Source organism: Mangifera indica, chromosome 13 (genome assembly GCF_011075055.1).
Source record: "Mangifera indica cultivar Alphonso chromosome 13, CATAS_Mindica_2.1, whole genome shotgun sequence".
NCBI lineage: Eukaryota > Viridiplantae > Streptophyta > Magnoliopsida > Sapindales > Anacardiaceae > Mangifera > Mangifera indica.
This window is the reverse complement of record NC_058149.1, coordinates 3,175,666-3,196,199: the sequence shown is the minus strand read 5'-3', so window position 1 is coordinate 3,196,199 and position 20,534 is coordinate 3,175,666. Positions and strand designations below refer to the sequence as shown.

The 20,534-nt window shown below is 32.7% G+C and overlaps 1 protein-coding gene across 3 annotated transcripts; it reads left to right on the top strand.

Moving 5' to 3' along the window:
- Window positions 1–278: 278 nt before the first annotated feature.
- LOC123195299 (FGGY carbohydrate kinase domain-containing protein-like) lies at window positions 279–8,989 on the top strand. 3 transcript variants are annotated; one of them, XM_044608976.1, is made up of 16 exons: window positions 280–634; window positions 1,838–1,917; window positions 2,150–2,267; window positions 2,414–2,592; window positions 4,126–4,208; window positions 4,323–4,507; window positions 4,690–4,751; window positions 5,038–5,146; window positions 5,244–5,363; window positions 5,748–5,867; window positions 6,010–6,130; window positions 6,213–6,369; window positions 7,577–7,649; window positions 7,839–7,966; window positions 8,248–8,312; window positions 8,679–8,989. In XM_044608976.1, the coding sequence occupies exons 1-15, from the start codon at window positions 433–435 to the stop codon at window positions 8,275–8,277; spliced, it is 1,767 nt and encodes a 588-aa protein (XP_044464911.1). In that variant the 5' UTR covers window positions 280–432; the 3' UTR covers window positions 8,278–8,312; window positions 8,679–8,989. The 3 variants fall into 3 exon arrangements, with proteins under 3 accessions (XP_044464909.1, XP_044464911.1, XP_044464910.1); XM_044608974.1 differs by lacking the exon at window positions 8,248–8,312 and having other exon boundaries at window positions 279–634; XM_044608975.1 differs by lacking the exon at window positions 8,248–8,312 and having other exon boundaries at window positions 7,839–7,961.
- The last annotated feature ends 11,545 nt before the right edge of the window (window positions 8,990–20,534 follow it).

Sequence of the window (20,534 nt, the reverse complement as noted above, 5' to 3'; positions counted from 1 at the left end):
TAATTTAGTTATAGCTAAGATTTTAGGTTTTTCAAACCTGTAGATATAATTTTGAAAAAACATTAAAACTTGGGTGGAAAATAGTCCATTTTGGCCTTATTTTTAATTAAAAAATAATAAACAGGCCGGATTAATATGATGGTATTATTTGATATTTGAACGACAAAAAGAAAAAAGACAAAACTTTAATTATTTATTAATACATAATTGTCAACAAAAATAACATATTAGGGAAATTAATTAATCTAATTAATTAATTAATGATCATTTTCCTCCGAACAAATAACCTGAACAGCTAAACTCAACGGCCATCCGAAAGAAAACTCCAAACAATCAATCAAAATCAGGTTCCAGAAAATATCGGAATTTACAGAAATTACTGAAAATATTTTTTGAATTTTGGAATAAAATTAAGATAGATAAAAGGGTGAAATGTCTGGTATTAGAAGAGGCCGGTCCGATACGACACCGTTTCTTAATCTTCAACGCTCCCGCTTAACCACCTCCGGTGACATCCACGGTGCGAAATCCTCCGCCGCATATCTCGAGATGGCCGCCACCGAAGCCGCCAACTCCGGTCCTTCTCGGACAGTCTTTCTCGGTGTCGATGTCGGCACTGGCAGCGCACGCGCCGGTACATTTCATCGCGTGGACTTTCCCTTTCTCGCTGTTTATATATGTGATAAATTAATGTTAATGATATGGAAATTAATATCGAAGTTGAAATTGCGCATTACTAGTACATGATGAAGTTGATATGGTCGTTGGATTTTGTGATATTGAATGTCTGAACTACTGAAATGTGTGTAGCTCCTTTTTGTTTAACTTTTAATCTGGTGAGTTTAAATTTTAGTTTTTTCTGTTTGGAAAATGGTCATCGTAATTTGTTTAGTTTTTGGAATTCCAAAGAGGTGAAGTAGCAAAAGTAGTTTTGGTTGCACAATTGGTGAAGTACTTTTTTTTGGAGGGAAGATATGCTTTCAGAATGTATATACTTACTCCAAAATTGAACATGAACAGTTGTAACTTATTTTCTTAATGAATAAAAGCAAAAAGTTTTAAATTTGCTTTTGAAAAGTGAGAATTGAACAGTGAAATTCTGAACCACACAGACTAGTTTATAGTTTTAACTGATAATTCTGAAACCATTGTAGAATTGTTAGAAATTCTTAGTTGTTCACACTGCTGGACGGAAGTTTGAACTTTTTTTTATTAAGAAAACTTAGTTTTTTGAGAATAATTACCTTTGGTGTATGCACAAAATCAGTATTTATGATATATTGATAGAGCGTCAATGAGGGCTCTATTATTGCCAAAAGCCCCTCTATCTAGCTTAAAGCACTTGTGTAAATATTTTGAAGTATTTTTTGAAAGAATAAAACTATGTACGTATACTTTTGAGTTCATATATAATGTGTTATCATGTGATTAGGTGATTTTGTATTAAAGATACAGTAACACTCAATCATATGATAACATATCATTTATATATCTAATTATGTATTCAAAAGTGTATGCACATAACATTTCTCTTGTTAAAATTGGGCACTTTTAAATTATAAGGAACATTTATTGGTTTTTTTCTAGAAAGGACATTTTGGATAAGAAAAGCTGTGAAATTGAATTTTGCAAAGGGACTTATAGATATGTTCCTAGTAAGCGTTTTCAAGTGTTTCCGTAGAAAGCTTCTATTCACAAGCACTCTCAAAAAATGCACTTTAAGTGTGCATATTATGTTGCACTTTATTGTTATTAATATCATCATATTGTAAACAGATGAATAATACTGCAGACTTCATAGATTTTGCAATATTTCATTCCATGCCTACTGCTGCAGGTGTATTTGATGAAAGTGGAAAACTTCTGGGGTCTTCCAGTAGCCCAATTCAAATATGGAAAGAGGGTGACTGTGTTGAGGTAATTTGTTAGTATTGACTGCTTATAGAGGCCTGAGAATCAAGCTGCATTAGTTATCTTTATGGGATCAATAACATTTGTATTTTGAGGACATCCTCAGGAAGTCCACACAATATTATTAAATTGTTATATTTACGGGACTACTCAATTTTAGTAGCAGAAAAGTATATATTATATTTCTTCTACTAACTTAACTTTTATTATATGTTGTTCTTTTTTATCTTGAAACCAGCAATCTTCAACAGATATTTGGCTTGCAATCTGTGCATCAGTGAAATCAGCTTGCTCCCTTGCAGATGTTTCAGGAGAAGAAGTGAAGGGTTTGGGGTTTGCAGCTACTTGTTCACTTGGTTTGCTATAAATATTTTTTGTTCACTTGGTTTGCTATAAATATTTTTTGTTCACTTGGTTTGCTATAAATATTTTCGAATATTGTTATCTAAAGAATGCTCTTAGTTGTTGGTATTGTGGATGAAAATGCTTCATCATTTTGCAGTTGCAGAGGATGCTGATGGCTCTCCTGTTTCAGTTTCTTGGAGTGGTGATTCTAGGAGAAACATTATTGTATGGATGGACCATAGAGCTGTAAAGCAAGCTGAGAAGATCAATTCTTGTAATTCACCAGTGCTGCAGTACTGTGGTGGAGCTGTTTTCCCTGAGATGCAGCCACCAAAGGTATCTCGACAGCACTCCAGCTATCCAACAGTTGTGCTTCATGTATATCTGATATCAATTTCTGATATATGCTGAATTTTCATTAAATGGCATGGGAAATATACAGACTTGAGTTAACTGAATAGACGCCTCAGACAAAATGGATAATTGCTTTGATAGCCTTGTTTTTTGTTTCCTCTTGTCAAGTGCATTCAATCGTTAGAGTTCCGGTTAACATATTATGCCCTTGAGGTGGGGGCTGTCAATCCAGATGGTTATAAGTTAGTTACTTTAACTTGTTGTGAGATTGAATTGCCTTGGATGGTTCATCTTCTGTTTAGGCTTTGATTAAGTAATTTATTCTTAAAGAATTATGAGGAAGTTGTTCTTTTAATGTATCATTTAACCTTTCCACCCATATTGTGGTGTCTTTTGGTGAACTGGACTTGAATATTTGAAACTTGGTTTGAGAACTTGATTATATAAATCCCTGTTAGACTTGGGAAAATTATTGTGGGATGAAATGGGATTTGTTTGGCGATTTATGACAAGCCACATGGAACTCCAGCTATCCAACATTTGTTCTTCATGTATATCTGATATGAATTTCTGATATATGCTGAATTTTCATTAAATGGCATAGGAAATGTCACAGCCTTGAGTTAACTGAATAAATGTCTCATAGACAAAATGGATAATAGCCTTGACAGTCTTCTTTTCTGTTTCCGCCTGGTAAGGACCTTCAATCGTTAGAGTTCTGGTTAGCAAATTATGCCCTTCAGGTGGGGGCTGTCAATCCAGTTAGTTATAAGTTCAGCACTTTCACTTGTTCTGAGATTGAATTGCTTTGGACAGTTTACACTCGGTTTAGGCTTTGATAAAGTATTTGATTCTTAAAAAAGTATAAGGAAGTTGTTCTGTTAATGTGTCATTTAACCATTCCAACCATATTGTAGTGTCTCTTGGTGAACTAGACTTGGATATTGGAAACTTGGTGAAATAAAGTGCACTCTGAGAACTTGATTATATAAAACCCTGTTAGACTTGGGAAATTGTTTGTGGGATGAAACGGTATTTTGTTTGCCCATATATGACAAGCCACCAGAAACTCAGAGTAATTGGTCTTGTTAGCACACCTTATTTATTGCTTGAGTTGTTTTGGGCCTTGATTGATTTGAGTTTTGATGCAAATGGGTAATTGCTGGGCAATGCAATGTCATTTGTAGTGAGAAAAAAGATTGATTTCTGAAGAATGCTGTAAATCTCTATCCTGGCCATCAAGTTTCCCTGGAGCCTTAATTTAAGTTTGTGAAATTACTGATATGAAAAGGAGACATTGACTGGAATTATTCCTACATAGGAAATAAGTAAAAAACTAATTTTAGATCATGCTGTAGTTGTGCAAATATGAGACTTCTGAGCAAAGCGCTTAGTTTCTATTTGGATAATGCAGTTAATCTGTTATTTCATTGTATGTGAAATCTGATAGGGAATTATGATCTCCATGGTTCTTTGCTGTATCTGTAATGTTTAATGAAAAAAAATCTTTTGCAGCTTCTATGGGTGAAAGAAAATTTGCAAGAATCTTGGTCGATGGTATTTAGGTGGATGGACTTGAGTGATTGGTTGTCATATAGGTACTTTGAATCTGCATGTTCTTTATTATTTCTTGATGTTTGGACATCATTACCTTCCACAATGTTAAACTGTTTAATGCTTTAATGGAATTATTTTTCTTTTATGCATTCCAGAGCAACAGGAGACGATACCCGTAGTCTCTGCACCACAGTGTGTAAATGGACATATCTTGGTCATGCGCACATGCAACAAATGAAAGAAAAGGACTCGAAAAACATGGAAGCTTGTGGATGGGATGACGAATTTTGGGAGGAGATTGGTTTAGGTGATCTTGTAGAAGGGCATCATGCTAAGATTGGTAGGGTTGTCAGTTCTTTTGTTTACTTATTTCCTTGTCTTTATGTAGATATAATTCACATACCTGGATATGGTCTCTACAAAATTCTGTGGCTTCTTCCTGTAATTATTTTAGCTCTTTACATTTACCAAATTTTTTTTTTCATTGTAATATTTATATTTTGCGTTATATAATATCAACAGGACGAAGTGTAGCTTTTCCTGGACATCCTTTGGGTTCCGGTCTTACTCCTGCTGCCGCGCAGGCAAGAAATTTTGAATTGAAGATTTCGCATTGATTTCAAGTGGCTTTCCCTTGAGGTCCTTTGTCAAAGCAAACACATTTGTTTAGATATATTGCAAGCATGTACTTTTTATGTTCCTTGATTCCAAGTGGTGCTCCCTTGAGGTCCATTTAGAAAAGCAAACACTTGATTAGATAGGGTGCAAGCACTTACTCTTTATGTGGGTTTTGATGGTGGGACTGTTTATTTTTGTACGTAATTGTAAATTGTCAGTTTCATTCTTGTATAAAATGACCTTTATTTTCAGGAACTTGGTTTGGTAGAAGGTATTCCTGTGGGGACTTCATTGATTGATGCTCACGCTGGAGGTGTAGGGGCAATGGAAAGTGTGCCTGTGCCAGCATCTGATGCCAAAGGTTATTGATGATTTAATTAATAGAATAACTGTACCCACTGCTTTTTTCTTTATGTGCTAATTTAGCAGCAATATATGTTTACAAAATTTGTGTTCAGAGAACGATGAGGAAGCTATATGTCACCGAATGGTGTTAGTCTGTGGTACTTCTACTTGCCATATGGCTGTGTCAAGGAACAGGCTTTTTATTCCTGGTGTCTGGGGACCATTTTGGTCAGGTACACTTTGATCTTTCAGAAATGTAGAAGTACAAATGCTTGCCAGCAAGACAACTGTAGACTATTTTCAGAAGCTATAGATCTTTGTTTTTTGAAAATTTTAAAGGGCTTCTCTTACTATGTTCTACACCAGAGTTAACTTGAAAAAACCTGGTCATAGTTTGCTTCTGGCTGTAAAAGATACAAATTTGGTCAATTTGTATCTATGCAATGGTCAATTTACTCTCATAACATAATTCGTGGAAAATTTGTGTACTGTCTGCAGCTAGAATCACTTATTTTGGGTGATGAATATAGTGTGTTGCTCTAAATGTAAGTTTTGTCATGGCCAAATGCAGAGAGAGTGAATATTAATGCAAATGGCTCATCTGTTTCTGTTTTCAGCAATGGTACCTGAATTTTGGCTAACAGAAGGTGGACAGAGTGCAACGGGTGCCTTGTTAGATTACATAATTGAAAATCATGTTGCTTCTCCACGCCTTGCAAATCTTGCTGCTTCTCGAAGTAATCCTAACTTTTTCCTGGATAATGATTGTTACTTTAACCTAGTTTGCAGTTAATTTAATATTAATTTAAAAATTATTGCTGCTATTTCAATACTCATCTAGTTTTAGCTTTAGAATATATATTTTTCTCTATCTTCCAGATTTATCCCTCTTTGAACTACTGAATAGTGCTTTAGAGTCCATGATGCATGAGAGGAAGTCTCCTTTTCTTGCTGCTCTTACCGAAGATTTGCACATCCTTCCTGACTTCCATGGAAACAGGTAAGTGTTTAAGAGTTGGCATATGGTTTATCAGATTATAGTACCCAAATATGTATTACAATCCAAGTTTGTGATTGCACAGGTCTCCCATTGCAGATCCAAGAGCTAGAGGAATGATATGTGGTTTGACACTTGATACAAGTGAGAAACAGTTGGCTCTTCTATACCTTGCCACACTACAGGGCATTGCCTATGGTACACGTCATATAGTGGAGCATTGTAATGCTCATGGTCATAAGGTTAGAATACATGCCTAATCATCGGTATGTACATTTTCCAATAAACACTGTTGCAAATAATCTTGATTAAGTTTCCTTTCTTATATGCTCATGTCTTGTATTGTCAGTAGGTTTTTATTACTACTTTTTGTTAAAAACAGTTATTGACATTTTTAGTGGTAGAAACAAAAATAGATTTTCATTTTGCATGTGTCAGAAGTTTTTTATTGATGCCAGAATATGTATTAATAAAACTTCCCCATAAAATTTCTAGTTGATATTTTGCTATTCAACTGATCATTTGAGGCCTCTCACTTCTCATTCTGTGTGGATGGACTGAGATTGCAGCCCTGCAAATCAGCAAGTCGTTTTAGAGTGACTTTAAGAGGTAGAAAGCAGTTGCTTCAGAATCCTTAGGAGAGGCCACAAACTCTAATTTAGAACCGTTGTAAAAAATATACTACAGCAATCACTATAATCTCTCATCTTATGTTGATACTGAATTATTAAGACAACTTAAGCACTGATAGCTACATTTATGGTGTGGCACATCTTTACAAAGTTGGTTGAGCTCAGAGTTGGTCAATGAGACTGACGAAGGAGAACTGGTAAGAAGCAGAATCAACTGACTCTAGTCTGCAATTACCTTGAGGCAATTGTGTCTACTGATAAAAAAAGAAGGGTTAACAAAATTGATGAAACTTTAGAACTTTTAAGGAGAAGTCTTGGATTCGAACCTCTATAACGCTTGTGAATCCTCTAATTAATTACTTACCCCAAAAAAAAAAAAAAAAATTGTGTCCACTGATATCTAGTTAAAACCAGCCACTCTTCATAGTATCCAAGCCCACTCATGGAAGTTGAGGCATAAAGTACTAATGCTATGTCACTTCCAAACTGGAATAGAGAAAAAAGAAAGCTTTTATTTCACTTACCTCTTCTAGAAGGAACATTTGAGTCATTCTAGGGATTAGCAAACTATTATATTTACCCATATTGACATAATTTTGAGTGAACAAAATGTTTGATGTGGACAATCAATTTAAGTTGGTCATGAAAATCATTGATTAACAATGTCCTGCTTGACCAGTTTGGAAGCGAGGATTATTAATGATTAACATTTGTGTATGTGTTTTTGTAAGATATGCTGTTAAGTCATAAGGTGAGAATTCTTCCGTCAACATTTCAAGTGCTACCATCCTTTCATTTTCTTCTTTATCTTGTGTAGATCGATGCACTCCTTGCTTGTGGTGGCCTTGCAAAGAATCAATTGTTTCTGCAACAACAAGCAGATATAATTGGTATCGTTGTTTTCTTCTTAAGTTTTTTCTGTGTCATGTATTTTGTATTTAATTCTGCACAAATACATTTACAGCATCAAGAACTGGAAAAGTCATCTACATTTTGAAGGATGTTGGATTCAAGCCTTATAGGCATTCTTGGACATTCAGCGACGAACTTTGTTAATTTCTTGGTGTTAATTGCTGCAGGTTGCCCTATTATACTTCCACGAGAAAATGAGTCTGTGCTCTTGGGTGCCGCTATTCTTGGTGCTGTTGCTGCAAAGAGGTATTCTAGTCTGATTGAGGCCATGAAGGCTATGAATGCAGCGGGTCAGGTATGCATGATAATCCTTTTTTATTTTTTTAATTATCCCAAAGCTTTTGTTTCATTTGTGCTTTGTACAGTAGACTGAGGGGAAAATTTGTCAAGTTCTAAGGAAAAAAAGGTAGAAAAGGAGAGAGAGAATATGGCAAAGTTTAGAGTGAAATATGCATAATCAATGTTTATTTGTGAATTTATATTTTCGATGCTCTCTTTTTTTTCTTGTTTCTTTCTTTAGGTAAACCGGTATGTATAGCATTCTCAACAAAATTTAAGAAAATCTTTTCTCTTCTGGGAAAGTTGTCATGTCATATGTTGCAATAATAAGCCCTTTACTTGTCAGCGATCTGTGGGCTAATGTAAGTGCTTACCTGGCCTAAGATCTGATCTAAGCATGGTGCTGGATAAAACTGATAGGTTGAGGTTTAAATTTCGTTCAGGGAATGTCTGGTTTGGTGGGCTATATTTGACCAATTGCCCTGATTAACTCAGTTCATTTACTTCAATTTTCTCAATCCTATATGATCGTTGGTAGGCATCTTTGGCATTGAAAATAATCTTGGTTGGGGGAGTTCCGAAAGTGTAGTAATTGCACGTAACATTAAAAACTATGACGCTGGACATAAGATTATCTGAATAATGTACTTTGGCTCTCCGCTAACCCAGAGAAATATGCCCTTGATTTTAATTCTATTTAGGATGTGCATTTACTTGAAATTCTGCAGGTCATTCAACCATCAGTAGATCCAAAGGTGAAAAAGTATCATGATGCTAAATACCATATTTTCCACGAGCTGTACAAGCAGCAGGTATCTCAGCGATCTTTAATGGCTCAAGCTTTGGCATAGATTTTCCATTGCCTGTGTTCATAATTTATGTTTTATTAAGTTAAGTTGCTTCTTTTCCTTTTCGTAAATATGCCAACCAAAAGTGACATAAATCTGAAACAATTGGAATGTCATGTGAAAATTACTGTTGATTGATTCTCTCTGAAGCTTATGAAACTCTCAAAAACTCTGGATCAGTAACTTTGAAATGTCATGTTAGCAGCATATCTTGATTTCCATTTTCCCCAAAAATAATTTTAGGCTCACTTAAAAAGAGATTGTTTCTTGTATGCAATGTTATATTTGCAAACTCAAAAGCAAAAATGGCACTTTCATATGTTTCTGACAAACTTGTTCTGCAAGGTGACTTTTATCTGTTTTTCTAATTTTTTTTGCTTTGAAATTTTGAAAGGAAATGTTAGCATGATTTTGTTAACATTTTTTGTTTGCTGGGTTTTACCTATTTAATCATTTAATGATATGTTGATTTATTTATATCCAATTAATTGTATTTCTAGAATTTAGTTGACTTTAACACTAGAGCAAATTTAAATATTTTTTATCAGACTCTTTTAACTTAAGAAAATTAAAATTCAACTTAAAAAAGTTACTGTGCCGCAAGTGTTAGAAGAAATAAATAAAAGTTGTTGAAAAAAATGGAAAGAAGTAATAAAAATAAATAATAAATGGTCATATCTTATAAACTAATAAAAAACATATCCTACTCATTCATATTTTTCAGTTTGATTAATTTTTTAATTGAATTTTCAATAAAAATATATTAAAATTATGTTTACTCATTTTAAATATGTAAATTACTATATATGTAATATGTTATTATATGAGTAGATGATTTTGAATTACGGATAGAGTAATATATAATCATATGATGATATACATAAGTGTGTATTTATTTGTATATTTAAAATAAGTACGGATTTTTTTAATCAAATATTTGAAATAACAATTAACTCATTATTATTTTACTTTTTAATTTAACAAATAAACTAATAAAGTGACAAAATCTTAATAAAATAAAGGAGAGTATTTCTATAAGGGTGACTTTAGTTTAATATATTAAGAGAATTACAATAATATAATATTTCAGTATTTTTTAAATATTATTAACTATCTATAATAATTATTTATATATATTAATTTATTTAAATATAATAATAATTGTTTTTTTCAATTTTAAAGGTATGTTTGATTCAAGTAATTTTTTATTATTAATAATAAAATATTATCATAAAGATAAATTAAAATTATATTTGATAAAATTGTTATGTATGAATAATAATTTTGTTTGATTAATAATAATAAAAATACTAAGAAATTGTTTTATTTAAAAGTTTTTAAAAGATTGTTCAATAAAAGTTAATAATATTCTTTAGTTATGCTAACATGTTTTATATTTAATTTTATGTTTCATGTATTTTTAAAATATTCTTCATGTTAATAATATATTAAGATTATTTTAATGTTGTCAAATTATGAAATTAATTAATTAAATTAAATTTTAAATTATTATCTTATTATTAATATATATTTATATATAATTTTTTTGTCCTAAAAAATTAATAAGATTAGAATTGTAATAAAATTAAACTTATCTTAATAATTTTTTAATACTTAAGATAGAGGTGGTTTAAAAATTACTTTTTATATTATCTATCACATCATCATTGATAATAATATAAAAAATGAAATATATATTACTAGAGTAATTTTTATATACTCTTAAATTGTTGTCTCTTAACAGTAATTTTTTACTAGTAATAGTAATATGTCAAGTAATATAAAAAATAATCTTTTTATCGTCTCATATTAAAAGATTACTCAAACAATCTTATTTTTATTATAATTTTATTTTTATTAATTTTTTAAGACACAAAATCCTTATTTTTAATTAAAATAACTAATTATATCTAACGAAATATAATAATTATTTGTACCTACTAATACTTATCAATTTTTATCATATATATTAATAATTTATATCTAATACTTTTTAGATAATATATTTTTATGATAATTTTTTATTTTTAATAATAAAAAATTACTTAAACTAGATCCATCGTAAAGATATTCTATCTTTACAGTAAACTTCCACTTTTAAAAGTAAAATATTTCCTGAACCACATGCAGAGGTAGACTTGCCATGCTATGAGGGTAGTGTTTACCCTCAAATTTAAAAAAATAAAATAAAATACACAAATAAAATTTTTAAATATGATTTTTATTTTAAGTTTAATGTATAGAGCAATTCAAACTTGTGTGTACAAATTTCCTAAAATTCTTAATTAACTCTTTACTTTCAGGTTTCTAAACCAATTTTCAAAGTGAAAAGTGTTGGACTCTTTATAGTTTTATTTTACAAACACCATTTTTATCATAAAATTTATTTAACAGATTTATAAATTAGTGATTTGTATATATTTTTTTAAATGTCTTTTATTATTTTTTCTTTTTTCATTTAATATTTTACACACACACACACACATATAGATTATGATTATCTTGTTTATATAAGTTGTCTAATACTTTCTAGGCTTAGTTCAATACAGTTCGCGAGATGGGTGGATGGCTTAATTCATTTTCAAGTTGGCTCACAACTTAATTAAAATTATGCCCAACTTAATTGAACTGCAAACTTGAGCCATGAATTCGAATAATAAATTCGAACAATAAATTCAAGTCAAACGTCAATGTAATTATTTTTATTTGAATTAAATTTGAACTATTTTTAATTTGGTTCAACTAATTCTAGTTGAATTCAACCTAGAAAGTATTTTGGCTCGATTTGATTCATGCTCTCCCTTAACACTGACAAAGTCATAAAGGCTTCTCCTTAGTGAAAATCATAGGTCCATCATTGACCATATGCATCCAATTGATGGATACTAATAGGGCACAAACAAATTAATGCACTATTAGACAATTAGGGGATAAAAAATATTTACTTCATTGATAAATTATTATTTCGAATTAAAAGAGATAAATTGTTAAACAAAACAATAGAAGGAAAAAATATACTTACCGTTTAAAATTTGTCTAGCTTCATCCACTAATGTAAAAAAAAAAAAAAAAAAAAAAAAAAAATTATACACCTGCATGAAAGAACCAACTTCAAATGTTGTTTTTCTATTTGTACAACCAAAATGGAAATTTTCATCCTCCACCTTAGAGGCATGAAGGGGCTATGTTTCGGCATGGCCCATTGTGTCTGTGGATTGTATCGAGCTAAGACTTATATAGTTATAGGTCTTTCTTATCAGGTTGGCCCACTGAAACAGATAAGCTCACAACACGACCCTATGTATATGGGCTCATGCTATGACAATCTTTAACTGGTTGTCCTATTAATTTTATATAAAAAATAATTATTAAACTTTAATTATTTAAAATTTCTTTCAAATTAATAGAATTAAGGATCTTAAATTATAGGTCGATCTCCAAATCACATTTATTTATATTTCTAAATGATGTAAAATCATTTTCTATTACTAATTGTTATATCTAACTAAAAAAAACTATGTATTTTATTAGTGACGCCTCGATGAGCTCGCTTTTTCTAACTACATCATTTTTACTTACCCGATGCTTGAACCAAGACAATTGTTTCTTATACTCTTCGTCAATTAGAAGAATCGAGTAACTCGTGTATGTGGTCATCTAATAGTATTCCTTCTCATATTTTTGTTACACCTGCTACTGTTATCATTCCCTTTATATTTATTAACAACATCGTTTCTATTTTATTTTTAACTTAATATTTTCTAAACAAAAAATGTGTTTAAATGATTAGAACGATTTAATTTTTGTAAACTCAATTAACCAGAAATGAATGTAATGTAAACACAACAAGTGAGATCTTGTAAAAACCTTGTAGTTCTTATTATTATAATAACCAGGATGGATTCAAACTCGTCTGTTTAAGCTTGAGAATGAGCATACTTTAAAAAACTAGAAATAAATTCTACTCATACAAGCTCAAATTCGAATTTGAAAATTTAATATTATTGAGTTTCAAAGGTGTTTAACTTGTTAAGTTCACAAACTTGAAAAATTATATTCAAATCGATTAAAATAACATTATTTTGATTAATATCCATTAAAACAATGTTGTTTTAAACCTTTTTCGCTCAATATTGTAACTAAACTTGAATCAAATTCAAATTCAACTTCCTTCAAGTGAACTAAGCTGTAATTGGTTTGAGGGCTTAAACTCGGCTCTAATATAATGGTAATAGTAAACTTGGCTCAGCACCATGTTCCAGTCAGGTGTTGTCATTATAATTTACTGTAAGACAAATAGTGCACTGTCTTTTACCAACAATATTCTAGTGTCTACTGTCATAGGAGTTACAAGGAGTTTTAAGATCTATGGGTTAATTGTCCAGTACACTGTTTAGTCTCTAAACTATGATTCCAATCATTGATGGGTCAACTTAGGACAAGCTTTTTTGGTTGAAATTGCATAACATGGGTAGATTGTTAGTGGACGTTAAAACATGGTGTCGACAGTGGTGTTATGTGATACAGACCTAGAGAGTGAGAAGTTTCCAATCCAGTAAGGCAGTGCTACCCAGGAAGCAGTTCCAATTGATAGCAATCTCAGAATAGTAGGACCACACACAATATAATAAAGATAGTAATCAATGAAACAGTGAAATACAAATCACTCAATGTAACAGAACAACCATATCTATATTACTTTCATTCAATAGAATTTGATTACAACAATGGAAGAGTACATATGCATTACAATAAGATTTCATTACAAAAAAAATGGAAGAGTTTTTGTGCATTACAATATGGATTTCCAAAATTTAAATTAAGAAGAGACTGTTCACCCAAAAGAACAACTTTCCATAATAATCTCACCAACTCTACTGCCAATTCCACACAGCTATTGGAGAGGTTGTACTCTCCCTTCCTATCTATTTTCCATAAAAAAACTGCTTCATACTTCCCTCATCCAAGTCTATATCTACTTTTCTACTTCTCTGCCACTCATGGTCTGCCACCTCATCATTTGAATTCCCCAGGATCAAATAATTCCTGCTACTTTGATTTGAAAGACTCTCACGACCTGCTGGGTTATCTTCTGCCTTTACCACTTAGTTGCTACTTGCCATTCTTCCTCTTTTGACCTTTTTTTTGACATACACCTTCACCCTAACATTGCCCCTCCCATCAAGAGGCATCTTGCCCTCAAGGTGCAAATTAGGAAAATGGTGTTTGAGATTATTATATAACTCTCATGAATTTTCATAGTTCGACAATCCTTGCCATTTCGTTAGTAATTCCAAATCACCCTGCTCGGAATATCTATAATTCAACACTGTTTTTGGTTGAACCTGCAGCTCCAATTCCTCATTGAGACAATCTGGTAATGGCTGAGAAAGTAAGGCGGAACTAAGGTGCTTCTTCAGTTGAGAGATGTGAAAAACAGGGTGTATTTTTGTACCTTCAGGCAATTTTAGTTTATAAGCCACAATGCTTATTTTTTGAACCACCTCGAATGACCCATTAAAGTGGGGACTAAGCTTCTCATTAAGGCGAGAAGCTAATGAACAAAACCGATATGATTGTAGCTTAAGGAAAACCCATTCGCCAACTTGAAATTGGATGTCCCTCCGATGTTTGTTGGCTGCCTTCCTTATTCTTTCTTGAGCCATGTGTAAGTTGGTTTTTAATTCATCCAAAATTAGATTCCTTTCTTTGATCATGGCATTCACTACTTCCATCCTTGATTCCTCTTCTACCCATCTCAGAAGAGGAGGAGGATCTCTTCCATAGACTACCTTAAAAGGAGTCATACTGATCAAGCTGTGAAAGGACGTATTGTACCAACATTTAGCCCATGCTAGCCACTTAGGCCAAATAGCGATTTACGACCTCAGTTTGGCCATCCTTTTGAGGATGGTAGGCTATGTTATATTTTAAAATGGTTCCGATAGCCTAAAAATGTTTGTCTAAAAGTTACTCAAAAAAATACGATCTCAGTCTGAAATGATTGTCCTTGAAAATCCATGAAGGTGAACCACTTCTCGTATAAACACCTCTACTACATCCTTGGCATTATAAGGGTGTTGTAGGGAGATAAAATATCAGTATTTCGTTAGCCTGTCTACAATCACCATAATTACACTTATCCCTTTAACCTTCGAAAGGCTCTCAATAAAATCCATAGACAAGTCTTCCTATGTGTCTGTTGGGATTGGTAATGGTTGCAGTAAACCTATCGACAGTATAACTTCATATTTCATCATTTGACAAACATCACATTTGGCCACAAAATCGTTGGCATCCCTTTGCATACCTTTCTAATATAGAACTGAACTGAGCCTTTTATAAGTTTTAAAAAACCAGCATGACCTCCATAAGATGAGGAGTGAAATTCAGTAATGAAGGAAGGGATAAACCTGGAATTTTTAGGCACCACTAGCCTACCTTTATACAGTAGTTTTCCTTCTCTAAAAAAGTAGCCAACGTGGGAGGTAGGATTAGACAACAAATCATGAGTAATACCTTAGAGTTTTTCATCCTTTTCTACTTCATGTTGCAAGTTGTTGGCTCCCTCCATTTGAACCACCATCACTGCTGTAATTTTTGAAGCAAACTTTGGGTTCCTCGACAAGGCATCATCAACCTTGTTCTTGCATCTAGGATGATATATGATTTCAAAATCAAATCCTAACATTTTTACTAGCCACTTTTGGTGCTCATGACCTGTGATCTTTTGCTCTGTCAAGAACTTTAAGCTCTTTTGGTCTATTCAAATCTTGAAATGCCTCATAAGAAGGTAATGACGCCATTTTTGGGAGGCCAAGACTATTGCCATTAATTCTCTCTGATACACTGATTTGCCACGATTTCTTAATGAAAAGACTTTGTTTTCGCTGTGATGAAAAATTTGCTTCGGGCCATCGCTGTCAATTATGCCAATTAAGAGTTATGATAGCTAGAGAAGAGGAAGGAGAAGATGACCTGAGAGAGGCAATAGAAGGAAAACCTTCAAAGGAAATGCCAGAAGAAGAAGCTAACTTGAATAGTAGCTTGGTGGTAGGGATTGATTCACCCCAAACTATGAAATTATTGAGGAAAATCAATGATAGAGAGGTAGTGATTTTGGTAGATAGTGGAGCCACTCATAATTTTCTTTCTAAGATATTGGTGCAAGAGTTGGATTTGGCGGTCCAAGCAGTGAAATATTCTATGGTATTAGGTGATGACCAAAAGCTTCAGAGAGTGGGGCATTGTGAAGGAGTGGGGCTGCTACTGTTAGGGCTTTCAATGCAACTGAATTTTCTTCCTTTCCCATCAGGAGGGGTAGATATTATTCTAGGGGTTGAATGGTTGAAGAAATTGAGGGAGGTCAAAATTAATTAGAATAATCTTCACATGAAATTTTGGTGGAAAGGTAGGAGGGTGGAACTAATAGGGAATTCTTCTCTTGTTAAATTGGAAACTTCTCTTAAGACTGTATGTAAATTGATGAGCGACAAAGGTCATGGATTTTGGGTTACAATGATTGAACATGAAGGCACTATGGAACTTGTTGAAATTCTAAAGATTACCAAAATTTTGTAGGAATTCAGAGCTCTTTTTAAAGAACCTTAAAAGTTCCCACCGTATAGGAGTTACGACCATGCTATCCAATTGTTGCCTAGCTCCCAACCTCCAAATCAGTGACCTTATTGCTACCTATATTATCAGAAGAATGAGACTGAAAAAATAATGAAAGAAATGCTAGTTGCAGGGGTTATACGATTGAGTGTGAGTCCCTTCTCTAGCCCTATAATTTTAGTCTTAAAAAAAATGGGGGATGACGGTTCTATGTCAACTACTGAGCACTCAATCGCATAACCATTCCAAACAAGTTGCTGATTCCCACCATTGATGAATTATTGGATGAGTTAGGAGGGGCCGAGGTGTTCAATAAGTTGGACTTAAGGTTGGGATATCACCAAATAAGAGTTCGAGAAGAAGACATTGAAAAAACGGCCTTTCAAACTCACGAAGGGCACTATGAATTTATGGTCATGCCATTCGGGCTAACAAATAACCTTTCGCTCTGATACCAATATGATATAGACCTAGAAAGTGAGAAGTTTCCAATCCAATAGAGCAATGTTACCTAGGAAGCAGTTCCAATTGATAGTAGTCTCAGAATAGCAGCACCACACACAATGTAATAGAGATAATAATAAATGAAACAGTGAAATACAAATCACTCAATGTAACAGAATAACCAAATCTGTATTACTTTCATTCAATAGAATTTGATTACAAAAATGGAAGAGTACATGTGCATTACAATAAGATTTCATTACAAAAATAATGGAAGAGTTCATGTGCATTACAATATGGATTTCCAAAATTTACATTAAGAAGAGACTATTCACCCAAAAGAACAACTTTCCACAATAACCTCACCAACTATACTGCCCATTCCACATAGCTATTGGAGAGGCTGTACTCTCCCTTCCTATCTATTTTCCATAAAAAAAATTGTTTCATACTTCCTTCCTCCAAGTCTGTATCTACCCTCCCACTTCTCTGCTCTTGTTTGCCATTCATGGTCTGCCACCTCATCATTTGAATTCCCTGGGATCAAATAATTCCTACTGCTTTGATTTGAAAGACTCTCACGACCTGCTGGGTTATCTTCTGCCTTTCTCATTTGGCTACTACTTGCCACTCTTCCTCTTTTGACCTTCTTTTTGACATACATCTTCACCCTAACATTATGCTATTGTGGAGTTACAGATAGTGTTTGGGTCTAGAATTTTTGAATTAAAGAATGTTATATGTATGTTTATTTTATTAGTATATATTTATATATTTAGGATTTGATTTACAATAAAACTATATGCACCCACTTTAATTACACAAATGAATATATACTCGATGTGTGTTATCAAATGATTAGGTAATTTTGAATAAAGGATAAATTAACACTCAATCACATGACAATACATTATGTGTACTCATTTGTATATTTAAAAGTGTATACACACAATGTAATACCCACAAGTATGTCCAAGGTTAATTTGGTCTTTTTACCTATTAAATATGCTTGTGTAATTGTGTTTAAGTGTTGTTGAGGTTGCACAATGGTGTGGGAAGACCACATGCTTGTGTGTGTGTTGGCAAGGGAAAAATAGTCTTTCCTAGTGTGATGTAAGATATTAGTTAAGTATGAGAGGCATACACCCCCATGTATACTGGATTACACGCTTGTGTATAGTCAACATGTCTAAATTTTGGATAAAGATCAATTTCGTGGTGATTTTGGAAACTATCCTTAATGGATAACGCTATACACACTTGAGTATAAGGTTTACACGACCGTGTATCATAATTTTTAGTTAAAAATAAACAGAACGCAAGGTGTTTGGCTAATGGGATTGTCATTATATTTCCAGAGAACAAAGAGTTTGATTAAGAGAGAAAGCTAAGGAGATTTTGGAGCCAAGGGAATCGTTGAGGACACTAGGGTTCAATCCTTGCCATGTAAAGACTTTTGTTGTCACCCAAAAAAAGGTAAGTACGGTGTTCTCTTTGATTTCATGGTTATGGATGTTGGGACAAGAAATGATCATTGTTATGACATCACTGTAGTGATATTAATTCTTGAGTTTGTTAGTTAGAATCGTAAGAGTAGATTATATGTTTACTGTATTATGATTTAGTAAATATGATCATTCATGGATTATTGTTATATGTGTGGTAAATTGAATATTCTATGATATGTTGTCTTTGGAATTGCATTGTTAGTAGTACGTTAAATTAGTTCGAGGATGATTAATGGATTATACATATGTGTTTATGCAATGTTCTGAGAAGAATGGATTGTTGTGGTTGATTGGATGAGATATTTATATGCTATTGTGTTTGAAAATTGAGGAACTATGTTTGAGTTTGAATGTTAGAAGTGTTTTAGCAGTTTTGGTAGAGTAGTCTTGTTTTAGGATGATTAAGTAATTGAAAGGCATGAATTTATAATTGTTAGAATATGGTTTAAATGGCTAGAAGTTACAATTTCAAGCAATGTTGTATTTCTATAGAACATGTTACATCGCCATGTATGTAATTAGGCAAAATTAGTTCCCGTGTTAGGTTTAAGCCACGAGTTTGTTAATTTGGGAATGGGTATACATTTGTGTGTTATTAGACACAAGGTCATGTATGCTACCTTAGATTGCATGTTTGTGTTGGCTACTTGCATAAGTCGTGTATGCGAAATAAGTACACTCCCATGTACATCCAGGGGAATTTGGTAAAATTGATGTACTAAGTTAGTAACATTAACAGGGAGCTCCTACGCTCATTTAAGATTATAAAAATGATTATTTTACTTTTATAAGAGATAATTATAAGGAAGCAAATAGTAAAGTCCTAATGAAATCTATATGGGATGAAAATCAGATATATGTGTTAGAGTGTGTGGAAGATGGAACGAAAGATGATTTAAGGGTGCCCAACTATGTGAACGATGACATGAACCCCAATTGAGCAATTTCAAGTCAAAAACTAAGGACAATGAATTATGTTATTTTGAAAAAGAACTTGGGCTAGTTGATGTGACCTTGATACTCATTTAATGGTTATGCAACTACATTGGGCAGCTTAACATCTTAGATTCTCATGCATGCATTAATGCAGGACATCTTAACATCTAGAATGCTTGTGCAATATCAAGAAAGGTCTAGAGCCTTACTCCTCTTATAATATGGTATCTATAGCTCGAAACCTGGTCAACAAGTGTACTAGGTATATCTTGTGATTGACATCTAGGTGAGTTATGTTTTCACCAGCAGTTTAGGATGTCGATAGATATTATGTGACATTAGTCATTCGAGATGACATCACCTTTGAAGATTGGGTGTTAGGTGTCAAAATAATTTGGATGGGCATCTAGGATGCTAGAAAAACATCCAAAAGCCATAATAAGATTGGAAATGGAACACTAATGGAAATTAATAGTTGTTATTTATGTTAAATGTTTGGTGTCGAGAGGTTGTCTGCTTATTAAGTGTTTCAGTCACTATGTTCCTTTTGGTTTTGCAAGTAGGATTGTAGTGTAGTAAGGCGACAACAAGAGAGACAATAGGTCAACTCAGGAGGTTGCATGAGCGAGGACTATTTTTATCATTTGTACGTGTGGACCTTATTTGTGATCACTTATATTTTGTGTTAGACTTGGACTATATTTATGCATTTTGGGCTTGTGTTTGATTACTTATGCACCCTGGTTTTATAACTTGATTATGAACATTTAGATATGTTTGTTAATTGAGTAATGTTCTTATTCATATTTAATTTAATGCACTTTTGGGATTGTGAGATTTAAGTTTGAATACCTTGCATCTTTTATAATTGTTGCACAGTTATATAGGGAGTTTGGGTTAACACATCTCTATGGATACATAATTCAGATAGGGGTATGTATCTGGATAAAGGTGTTACACATAACATTGCTCTTTGATTTATGTTTACTTTATTCTTTATGAATATTCACATAAAGTGACATGGGTTTGGATCGTTTAAACAAAATAGTAATATAATTAAAATAAAGATCAATTGCTCTGTACGCACAAACAAGCACACAATGTGCAAACCTCTGAATTCAAAACAAATTTGAATTGGAATGTTAAATATTCATTTATCCCCGGAGGGACAATTTTTTTAAATATATATTTTTTATTCTATTGATCAAGTGACTATTGTCCCACAGTCAAA

Bases quoted from the DNA above. Each gene is read 5' to 3' on its own strand.
- LOC123195299 (XM_044608974.1), top strand. From the start codon at position 433: ATGTCTGGTATTAGAAGAGGCCGGTCCGATACGACACCGTTTCTTAAT. The intron at 2,593-4,125 runs GTATCTCGACAG...AATCTTTTGCAG, and splicing joins CTGAGATGCAGCCACCAAAG to CTTCTATGGGTGAAAGAAAA. The intron at 5,868-6,009 runs GTAATCCTAACT...TCTATCTTCCAG, and splicing joins AAATCTTGCTGCTTCTCGAA to ATTTATCCCTCTTTGAACTA.